Below are 12,027 nucleotides of genomic sequence, written 5' to 3' on the forward strand. Positions count from 1 at the left end.
CTGTTGTTCCCTACACAAAAACATGGAGGTTCACAAAGCTAGTTCAATAAAATTACATTTTCTTCAGTGAGGGTAAATTGAATCACTTTACTTCTTGACTTTTTTCATCAATCATGTTTAGCATCACCTTAATATCTAATAGTGAATGCATTCAATTTGGTATTACTTTCCTTTTGCTGGAAGATGAAATCAATTTTACGAACAACAGATGGCACGTAGAAACTCTTTACTAGAAATATTAAATGGCATCTAACAGGAAGGGAAAATAAAGAAGTTTTCTGGCTTCCCACCTCTGTGCCAAAATCTACACTGAAGAGAGGAGAAGGTGGTGTTGGAGATGGTGTGGCCATAGGAAGGGTTGAAGATACCAGAGGAGTTTTCTGCGTGTGGTACTGTGCCCATTGCTCCGGTTTCCGTCTTAACTGCTCATCATAGCCAGTCTTCAAATGACCACAAGGCTCCTAGTAATAATAAATATAAGACTGTATATCCTATCATACTGTAATCAGAAGGCAAATACTTGCAGGGTACACACTTGGACCCCAAAATTCCCTTGGGTGTGTAACCCTCCATGGGTTATCACTAGAAGAATTCCACAATGATTTGGAGGAGAACCTGGCCTGTGTATGGCAACTCAAATCTTAAAAATGTAATTCAAGCAACATGCATGGGAATTAAAGAGGCAGAGGGGCTCTGGTCCTAATGCAGATTTGAACAGTCTATTTTACAAGCCCATTTTATTAAGGTTAAAAACAAACCAAGAACGTTGTCCAGGTCACATGTCTTGATCACTGTAACCCCAAATAAACACAAGAAATCTATGCTAATTGTTTACCAATTTTTCAGTAATGACCTTCAGAACCAAGATTACATCCTTCCCTTCCTGGCTCTTGCTTACCCTCGGTAAAGGCACAGTCCTCTGTTCGTTTGGAGGTTGACAAGCCACAGAGTAATACCCATCCAAGGAGTTGTATCTCTCACGTAATGATGTCTGATAGACAGATGAGTGCATCACATCCATGGGAGGTAAAGAATTGCTCCTAATAATATCATCTCGTGGGTACATCTGTGGGCGCCAGATGCGCCTGCTGTCATAAACTGGAGCATACATTCCAGAAGGGACAGGAGGAACTGGTCCATACGGCTGCGGAGGAGGAGGTTGGTAAGGAGAATTCAGTCGATCTCGAGGGGGAAATGTACTGTAATGATCGGCATATGGCACGGAAGCAGGTGGGAGGGAGGATTCTGGAACGTTATTGGACCTCACAAAGCGAGGAACACAGGGAGCCACACCAGCTGGTACTGTTGGAGGTGGTGGATAATATCCTTTAAAATTGGAAAAAGGCATATTTAATGTAACCACAAATGACCCAGAATTTTAACACCTTCTAAAACTGTAAATAGTGTTGATAAATACCTTTAGAGAATAAAGAGTCATGCTTTACAAACCTGTTACTGTCCCTATTGTATTTCTGTGGAATATAATTTCATGTATGACAACCATACTTGCAGATGTGGTGCTGACCCTTTACCACCTTGACCCAATCTGGAACACGGATTTTCTCTGCCATTGCTCCTATGGTATAACTACGTAACTGAAAAGACAGCATCTAAAGCAATTCTTTATATAGAAGTTAAAACAGTTATCTCTAAAATAAAAAGCTATATCGCTAAAAAAAAAAAGTACTTCCAAAGGTCCATAAATAACCATTTCACACTTGGCTTATTCTTTTTTCGTTGGATAGGATTGTTTGCACACCTCTACCTTTTGTTTTGAGAGCTTGTGAATGACCTGATGCCATAACACCTAATTGTTTGCTTGAATATAAACATGCACACTGCAATCTAAGAAGATGACTGAAACCTTTCAAAAACATTTGAACAAGCAAGAAGATGTATAAGCACAGCAGAAGCGTGCTATGCTTCTGGGTCCAAATCCTGTCTATGGATACCCTCATGGATAGGGCATGAGGTGAGCAAGCCTAAATAAACGCAATTAAATGCTAACAAAGGAAAAAGTAGATAAGACACCCTGAAGTTCAAGTTCTTCTGGATGCTGAGGTACAAGTTGCATATCACACAGCACACACAAGACAAGAACACTGGGACCAAACTATAGGTCCTTCCCGTACTCAGCAACAGACCAGATTAGTATTCCATTAAGTGAAGATTCAGCTGATATTAAAAAGAAATCCACAAAACTGAGATAAAAGTTATTTCTCAGCATTCAGGCTTATCGAGAGAAAAGTTCAGAGCTATTTTTGATTCAGCGCTCATCTCACTCACCTGTCTGCGGGTATTGTGGAACTTCATATGACAGCTGAGTTCTGGGATCTTGGAAATATTGAACATTATCAGAATGTGGAGGGTAGACAGGTACTCTGGGAACGAATGGGCTGGATTTTGGAGGCACAGAATTAACTTCTGTTCCAATATTAGGAGGACCAGCTGAGGTAGCTGCTGCCTGGCTTACAGGAGTCTTGGGTGGAGAACCAATTTTACTGAAAAGGATTACCGAGAAATCATTAAGCAGATCTTTACTTATTTCAGTTGGTCATCTCTTCAAGTACATTCCCATGTAATGTGAAACTCTGGGCCACGTCACTTCCTCTGGAATTTTATTTTTCATACCACAAACTGATGGTATTACTACATCTCAGACTTTCTCCTAAGAGAACTCAAAAGTGGATATAAATGTTTTATATATACTCAGAAGCATACATACCATTTGTAACTGTACTCTGGTAACGAACAAGGCTTTGAAAAGTTGTTTAGAGGCTCAGTGCTTCCCAGAGAAGTATCTAAAAATTTTTAAGGGAAAACCCCCAAACTAGAAGGTTTCCAGGATTATTAAGGGACTACGCACTATGTGCACCCTTCTCGACTTCAGGAAATGTCAAATTTTGAGTGTAAGTTTTTCTGTTTTATTTTTATGTAATAACCCAATAATAATTTAGATACCAGACTGAGAACAACAGAGTAAGAGATAAAGGGAGAGATTTACCATTTTATCTATATTGCATGGGAGTACTCAACAGCTAAAACAACGGATCTGACAACTTGAATCCACAGACTTTCTATAACAGTATCTGTACTGCAGTACAAGATCTTACACAGCTCTGCAGCCAGTTAGCATCAGCAACAACTGCAAGGCAGGACCAGAATTCAGTTATCTATTGTTTACCATCCACAAACTCCACAATAAGTCTAAAAGCAAAATATTGTGCTTAGTTATCTTTACAAAAAAAGTTACCTACTTTTCAGGTAGTGATTCTGTAGGGGATCCAGAAACATTCTGGCCATTGGCGCCAGTCTTCCCTCCCTTCTTGGTGTTCTCCAAAGCTCTCAAGGAGGTGTCTGCACAGCGAGGGATCAATTGGGGAACACCGCTTTCTAGATTAGCTATTCCATTAGTACTTGGCACCATCTTCCCTGTTGCTTCAGGGCTTCCTATGACAGAAATTACGTTTCCTGTTGTGGTTGAGACGGTGCTATTTACGCCAACTTTATTTAGAAGGGGGAATGTTCTCACTGTTGCACTGATTTTTTTGTTCCTCAAGCGGTATCTGAAAACAAGCACATGTACAAACACACACAAAACACAGACAATTTAAAAAGTGCTTATTGTGACATTTAATGTATTTGTAAAACTAGCAAAAGGAAGAGACTGAGAGGAATACGATATCCAAAAACTACAAGACTTCAAAAACTCATGCTTATTTTCAACAATCTGCAAATAGAACATCAATGTCTTCCTTGTAACCAAAGATCATTTCTCCTCTTAGAAGATCCACTTCTGCAGCTCTTTGAAACAGATTTGGGTGAAAACAGCTTAAAGAATGCAGACACTACATACTCACTTTATTTCTTAATCAATTAAAATGTAATTAACATTCTCTACCATGTAGGTGATATAAGCAATCCCTGACAGACAGGGACTAGACTCAGTTTCAGGAAAGGAAATTGTACTTCATACAGGGTAAAATAAAAAATAAAACTGGAATTAGTTTGCAGACATTGCTTTACTGTACTTTAACGTAAAGACTTGTCACTTCAACAGATTCACAAATCCTTCCGAATGAATAAATGTATAGGATTTTGAAAACAGTTTATTCTATGGAGATTGCTTGGATCTAAATTAAAAAGAAAAAAAAGAAACAAGAATTCTCCCACACTCACTTTTCAAGCTCTTCCTGAGAATGAGCAAATGTACAGTTTGTTCCTCTTGGACATCCCCCTTGCTGTCGAAGGTCTCGGCACATACTTGTTTTGTATTTGCTATTTGGTTGCGGCTTTAAAAAAAAAAAAAACAAAACAAACACAAGACATTCCTCTTACAATCTAAGAGACATTTACATAAAAATAGGCTTAAAATACACAAAACACATCCATGATGTGTTTTTACATTTTGCACCTCTAATCAGAAAACTAAGGAAACTTCTTGATGATGGGCTAAGTACTATGCCATTGCATGGATCTCCCTACAGCAAGCTCTGCTGCATTCCATATTCAGAAATGTTAAGTTCTCAAAACCTGAATGCAGTAAATAACACTATCATCGACTATTCCACAGAAATGGGCATAAATATTTCAAATCAATAGTAATTTTTCAAAGTTGCATCTTTCAGTAAATGTACACTAAGACATATAAGGCAACGATCGAGTATAGTTACCTGTGGAGTTTCATGGCCTTTTCTACTGTAATTCTGAATGAAATCCACCAGCCCATGTACCACAGTCTTTACAGCAACCATTGCATTTTCCAGCTGCTCCCATGTTGGAGATGCTGCATCTAAAATTATTAAAAGCAGGGTTGTTATTCTGTCAATAATTCCAGTAGTATCATAAATAAGAGGCAACTCTTCTAGCAGTTCAAAACACCAAGTACTACAACGTAACTCAGAGAGCCCTGAAGAAGAGTTTATGATATACTCTGTTAATTAATATCAATTTTGAAACCAGGAATGGAGGTTATCAATAATTTACTTTGCCAGATACAAAAAATATCAAGAAATGCTTAAAAATCTTCATTTGCATACCTGGATTTGGATCTATGTTTGCCAGGAGCTCTAAATGAGGCCTCAGCCTGTTTAAGTTTGCAGGATCCCCTGTGCGCTGCAAGACAATTGTCAATTCTTGTACACTCTTTGCAAAAGACTCTGGAGATTGGAGCTGAAAACAAAGTGAGCATTAGTGTGCTGCATCTTACAACTGTGGATTACTAATCTTAAAAATATTTTCATTACATTGGTCCCTAAATGCAATACGTAGTGTCTTCAGATGGCATAGAGAGAGTTATCAGTGGAGAGAAATTTTATTTCTCAGCTCAGAATCTGCCCTATGAAGCTTCATCATAAGACACAAAAAAGGGAATTAGTCTTAAACTACTGAAAACCAAAATGTCTTCATATGAAGAATACGCTACAGTGGGAAAAAACCCTTCATTCTATTTTTCATTAATATTTGATACAAGTAAAGATAAAAAGTTAACTCAAGCAGTTCCTGGATTTTTATGTTAACATTTAATAGTCAAATCTAATCCTACAAAGATACTAAAATCATCCCTTTGACGAACCTTGTCAATAATGGATTGCATGTGTGATTTATGTGCCAAGTCACCATAAAGAAGGGAAGACCATTGTTCTGGTGATATTCGAAGTCCTGCTTCCATGGCAATGTGAACAATTTGGGCATCATGTTCTCTCCGCAAAGCCTCGTAACTCCGAAACTCTTCTTTAAGTTGCATCAGAGAAGAATCTTCATCCCTTTTAGTTACCTAATAAATAGTAATAGGTAAATACTCCTCCTTTAACAAAAAATCTCCATCAGAAAAAGACAGTTACACAGCACAAATCACAACAGTATTGCTTTTGTATATTTGGCATATACTTTGTTTTCTTCCATGCATTTATCCACTTAGCTAGCAGTGCAGAGGCAGAAACACCAGCTCTTCAAGTTTTTACAGCATAACAGGTGCAAAACCACACCAACTCACTACTTACAACTAGGAAAGTCATCAGATTTTCTTAAGTCACAGGAGATAGTTACGTATTTAGTAGTTCTACTAGTAGGTTTTGCTATGCAACATTGAAGGATGACTTAAAGAAACAGGAAAGTCCCTAGAAGTGACTTAAATAATAAAAAGGAAGAAAAATTTTAAGATATTGACAGTTAAAAGAACAGAATATTTAACTGAGAGTCCACTATAAGCGTTAAGTAAAACTAAGGTTACAGAAGACATCTGTCATAAAGGAGAGCAATGGGCCTCATTGTTTTAATGTTTAGTTTAGCGATACTGTGATAATCATGTTTGTAACTGTGATTCAAAAAGAAAAAAAGACCCATTAACTTCTCACTTTTCTCCAGGTATAGAGTTGGGAATATTCATTTTAAACAACCCATCCCTATATATCAAAAATAAAGCATCTCTTCAGTGCAAGGCGGCTAAATACAGACAAAAGAAAAAGGAGAGAGTGAGAAATGTGTGGGAACACGATGTTGGAGTCCAGGCTGAGAGCAGTCGCTGTGTATGGTGTCCCTCTCTCATGCCTGGTGTTGGGGCTAGGGAAGCTCCCAAGAGTACTGTACTCCAAAAGTCTTCTTTAGAATGCTGGGATTGGATTCTATGCTTTGAGGGCACCCAGGCACTCTGGCATGCCTGGCCACGGCCAACACTCATGAATCCAAATAAAGACAAAAGTGATTATATTAAAATATTTCACTACCTCGTGAAGCAGGCAAGAGTGCCTACAGAGTCAGGTTTCATGCCTCTTTCAGAGGAGATAATTTCCAGATGATGGGCAGTAATTTCGGAATCTATTCTGGCTAATTCCACATGTGACCATTTGTTCCTTTTGCAGTGAATTTTAAATATCAAACAACTACTTCATGACAGTTCTAGATAAAATCTTACAGTCTACACTATTTAAATATCTAGGAACTGAATTTATGTAATATTTCACAAGTGAAAGATACTAGTCCTAGGTTGGGTTCTCTGGAGCTGCGCTAATTTACAGGAACAAACTTCAAATATTGGTATTGTACCTTAAAGCATGATGCTCTATACAGTAGCTGCACAACATGACCAATGCTCGTTTTAGAGGCCTGAGGAAATCTTGGTTCTAGCCTTTGCACAACAAAAAGTACCAGAACTTTTCTTGAGAGTGCAGAGCCGTCTTCCAGTGCCAGTAATACAAGTTTCAGTGCCTCCTCTTGCATAGCTTTAACACACAAATAGGAAATGAAATATATTGCCAGGAAACAGTAAGGCCATCATATATTAACACCGTAACTAGGAGCACCTCAATCATCTTGAACATAACTCTTATTACTTTTCATTTCACTAATAATAAGAAAAAAAACTTTGTAAACATTTTAAGAAATCCACGAGTTTAGAACAAGTATTTAGAAGCACTCTAAGCACAGTAACTTAAAGAGCTAAGACTAATTTTCAGTAATAAACACATCACTAGTGCAGTTTTTATACTTTTCTCCACTGTGCAGTCTTGTAGCCTTTGTCATTTTGGACACCTCATCAACACTACACCATGACAAGCTCAATACGTGGGCCTGTGCGAACCTCAGGTTCAACAAGGCCAAGTGCAGGGTCCTGCACCTACACCAGGGCAACCCCTGGTACCATCACAGTCTGGGCCACGAAGGGATTGAAAGCAGCCCTGCTGAGAAGGACTTGGGGGTAATGTGGATGAAAAGCCAGATATGAGCTGGCGACGTGCACTGGCAGCCCAGAAAGCCCCCGGCATCCCGGGCTGCATCCCCAGCAGTGTGGCCAGCAGGGCGAGGGGGGATTCTGCCCCGCTGCTGCGCTCTGCTCTGGGGAGACCCCCCTGCAGTGCTGCCTCCAGCTCGGGGGGTCCCACCAGCAGAAGGACACGGAGCTGTTGGAGCGGGGCCAGGGGAGGCCCCGGAGATGCTGGGAGGGCTGGAGCCCCTCTGCTGGGAGAGGCTGGGAGAGTTGGGGGGGTTCAGCCTGGAGAAGAGAAGGCTCTGGAACAACCTTACTGCAGCCTTTCAGTACTTAAAGCAGGCTTATAAGAAAGGTGGGGACAAACTTTTTAGCAGGATCTGTTGTGACAGGACAAGGGGTAATGGTTTTAAACTAGAAGGGGGTAGATTTAGACTAGATATAAAGAAATGTTTTACACTGAGGGTGGTGAGACACTGGCCCAGGTTGCCCCAGAGGGTGGTGGATGCCCCATTCCTGGAAACATTCAAGGTCAAGTTGGACGGGGCTCTGAGCAACCTGATCTAGTTGAAGATGTCCCTGCTTGTGGCAGGGGGTTGGACTAGATGACCTTTAAAGGTCTCTTCCAACCCAAACCACTCTATGATTCTATGAAACTTTATAAAATAAATCAGTTATTGGAATCAAGACAGGACTACTTGCAGTTTAAACAGAATTTCCTTCTCATTTCTGTGCTTGCCTGCTTTAGCAGCATTAACTATTTGCTATTTCTATCAAAGATATAAACCTGATCATTACGGGTTTTAAAATTAAAAAGTATGCTGCAACTAAAGTTAGGCTGATGGTATTTATAGCTAAAGTACGAACAAGAGAGCATTTGCAGTTTCCTATCCAGTTCTAATCAGGCTGTAGTACAACCAGACAGCATTACAGTTACACAGCATTACAAACTGTGCAGAAAGCACATTTATTTACTCTTCACCAGGATTTTTTAAATACTTCCTCACAATTTCAAAGAACAGTTAATAAGGGGGAAGATGACCCAAAAACTTTAAAACAGCAGATTTTACTAACTTGTCTATATTTTTCACTTCTCCTTTCTTCCTGGCAAAAAGTTGAAAAACAGAATTACATTTTCAACTGAACAGAAGAAATTTGCAAAGAATTTTCTGTTAAGAAAAGGTATAGCTAAATATACTCTGTTGCAGATTCTACAGGTACCTTACCTGGTCCTAAAAACTGGCATCCTCGTGCCCTGACAGCAGCCCAAAGATTGGCAGAAAGCTGCTGAGGATTCTGATGCTGCAAGATCAGTTCTGTAACGGTTCTCTCTCCCAGTGATCGAGCTGCCCTCATAGCTCTAACCCGACCCTCTTCCTCCACCAGCTGACAATTCACCAGTGTCACAAGCTTCCTTTGCATTGGACGGCTCAGTGCACTCTGATTCAAGCTTGCAACACCTTCAAAAGAAACAGAGAAAAGCCAAACTATTGTTTCTAATTAGACAAATTGATTTGAACAAGACAAATAAAAATGTCTAATAGTATGCATCTTTCTCTAGGACTTAGATACTAGTCACAGGCATCTTCCCTTCTCTTAGGCAACTCTGTGCAATTCATTATCAAAAAGAATTTTAATTAAAGTCTTAAATTGACATCAAACCCATCCTTTAAGGAAAATTCAGCTTTAGTACAAAGTTAGCTCCAAGGAAATATTATTAAACAAAAAATAATATTTTGTAAACTTAAAATATAAAAATCAAGTGTCACAGGTGTGAATAAACTTTTAAAGAGTTAAGGGAAAATTTATTACAAAAATGAGAGGATTATCCCATTGACATCTAAAATCAGTGCTGAAAACAGCGTTGTTAGAAGTAAGCAACATCAAAATTCCGCTGTTCAGCAGAGACTCACCTTTTCCTCCACTTAACGGCTTTAAGTAGAGTGCCAAATCCTCAACACATTTCTTTGCTACTTCATAATGTTTGTTCTCTCCTACATTACTCAACTTTACTGTCTGATGATCAGGTACCTACGAAAATGCAAGGGGGAGGAGGGGGGAGAAGAATTATACATACCCGGCTGACCTATCTGATACGCCTATGATAATACCAACACCACCACTATTAATTACACAACGCTGCAGATGTACACTGCTTTTTAGAGAAGTGAAAGACAGGACCCATCCAAGGTATGCAGAATGTAATAAGGAATAATAAAAAGGACTCAAGATGAGGATCAGGGTGATGAAAGGTTATTTTTGTTTGTACTCAACACATTAAGAACAAAAGTAGGATAGAAAACAATAACCAAGGTCTAATGAGAAGTTACTTAAAGGATGAATGAAGAACACAAGATTTGAGCGGATGATCAGTGTACTACATCAGCATGATTTACTATGGAGAGACAAAATTAACTGGCAAGAAAATAATATGAAAAAAACAAAAGCAAAGTTAATAATTTAAGCATAATTTGGGCATGCTGAAATCTTCAAAGAGAAGAACTAGCAAACAACTTGGCGGAAAAAAACTCAGAGTAACAAGGTCAGACAATGAAGATAGAGGAAGTAGTAGTCACAATACATTAAATTGTTTGAAAGACATTGCAAGAAATTAGGGGACCAGGAAAATGAATGTTCTAAGATCAAGGCAGTGATTTGACACAAACTTAGAAATAAAAAAATGAAAGGAACACGTGAACTTGAGAAATAAAACCACTTTGACATTGATAGCGTTACCAATAGCTTTGTCAAGGCACGTGACAAGACATTAAAAAGCAAAGTAAAAAGCATCTTCTTACTGCATCACCCAGGTGTTACAGCGAGAGTAACATGAAAAAGCATATGAATCAGCATAAGGTGAACAGACTTATTTAGTCTCCGTAAAGCGCAGTACTGATTATATAATCGCTGTTTTGCCATTGCTACGAGACAGCACCGGGAACATTCCTGGCCTGATTAGCCAGTGTCTGCAAACGCAACTGAAAAGCCATCATCATGCATATTTTAAAAAAAATTTATACACACACACTTCTGAAACTTGGTTAAACAGCTAGCTACTTTCGAACGTGTGATATGTAGAAACGAGATTCCTTGCAAGAGTACGATGAATGAGTGCAATCTGCAGGTTCACTTTTCTAATGACAATAGTGACAGACAATCGTCCATTTCCTAATGGATATTTTTCTCCAGCCACAGTTCAAGAGCCTTTTTAAACCAGAATTCAGCTTGCAACTAGAACATGTTTTCTTTTTATGAGAAGACGATGGTCCTGAAAATGGTGTGGTTGCTTTTAGAGTATGTATGGACTTCTAAATATTACAAAGTTAAAGTCTCACCATATTTTTTTTTTTTAGACTAAAACTAGGGAAAAACATCAGTACACGTATTGCAACTGGCATGTAAATGGTAATAACATGAAGTGGCAAAACAAAGAGCTGCTTAAATCATACCTGGGCTCCAACTAACTGGAGGAGTGCAAAGTTTACAGGAAGCACATCGATGTCTGTATTGATGGCAGTCTGGTCGAAAGGACATGCCTTGCGATGAAGCTTGTTCAGGCAGGTCTTACAGACAGTGTGAGAGCAACCTAAGCTGATGGGTTTGTGCACATTCTCATCAAACTCGTTGTAGCAGATTGGGCAGGACAGAAATTCTGTCCACTGAGCTGCCTGCACAGGCATTGTGGAGGCTGGACACTTGTTTAGCAGGCTAGCAGACCATTATTTCACTGTACTATGTTTTGGCAGCTGTAAGTGAATAACAGAGTATTTAAAACATGTTTTCTGGTAATTTAGAATGATTTTTAATTAAAAAAAAGAAAAACACCATTTAAATATTTTACAGACTAAAACCAAATCTTTATGTTGAAGTACTCAAAAAACCCAGCTTTGTGTTAGTTTTACAATTATACCAAAAAAGGCTCATGAACTGAATTAACACAATCTACCATAAGTTGAAGTCACACCTATTCACAATAAAAGGCATTCTAATTCTTCTCACGGGATTAAATACACCTTTAGCACAGGAAGAAGACGACATTTATTGGCACAGAAAGTGTAAAGGAATCACAGTAACCATCGCTCACACTATCTCATCTAACCTCAAGTTTTCAAAACCTTGAAAGCACTCCCTGGTTGTAGAACAGTCCTGGGGTGGAAAAAAGACACAGACTTTTTTTTTTTTAGGGTGGTTTTTTTTTTGGCAGGGGGAGTTAACATATTATTTCCATTTGAAGTGAAGTAGAACAACATCTTCCTTTTGCAGATCTTATTCAGACACCAAACTAAACACAGTTTTGCTTTTTTTTTTTTTAAAGACACATT

At 38.8% G+C, this 12,027-nt stretch overlaps 1 protein-coding gene across 1 annotated transcript in view; it reads right to left on the minus strand.

Moving 5' to 3' along the window:
- Nucleotides 1-11,451, minus strand: part of RC3H2 (ring finger and CCCH-type domains 2) — an 18,629-nt gene extending 7,178 nt beyond the window's left edge. Inside the window, exons 1-12 of the mRNA XM_009892273.1 lie at nt 11,155-11,451; nt 9,619-9,736; nt 8,932-9,165; nt 7,045-7,220; nt 5,576-5,776; nt 5,040-5,172; nt 4,674-4,792; nt 4,180-4,292; nt 3,258-3,566; nt 2,287-2,501; nt 899-1,326; nt 291-461 (exon numbers count right to left, since the gene is read on the minus strand). Of these exons, the coding sequence (XP_009890575.1) occupies nt 291-461; nt 899-1,326; nt 2,287-2,501; nt 3,258-3,566; nt 4,180-4,292; nt 4,674-4,792; nt 5,040-5,172; nt 5,576-5,776; nt 7,045-7,220; nt 8,932-9,165; nt 9,619-9,736; nt 11,155-11,385 (2,448 nt within the window). The 5' untranslated portion in view covers nt 11,386-11,451. The remainder of the gene's footprint in view (nt 1-290; nt 462-898; nt 1,327-2,286; nt 2,502-3,257; nt 3,567-4,179; nt 4,293-4,673; nt 4,793-5,039; nt 5,173-5,575; nt 5,777-7,044; nt 7,221-8,931; nt 9,166-9,618; nt 9,737-11,154) is intronic.
- Between the last annotated feature and the right edge of the window lie 576 nt (nt 11,452-12,027).

The sequence above is a fragment of the Charadrius vociferus genome, unplaced genomic scaffold (assembly GCF_000708025.1).
Source record: "Charadrius vociferus isolate BGI_N301 unplaced genomic scaffold, ASM70802v2 scaffold549, whole genome shotgun sequence".
Taxonomy (NCBI): domain Eukaryota; kingdom Metazoa; phylum Chordata; class Aves; order Charadriiformes; family Charadriidae; genus Charadrius; species Charadrius vociferus.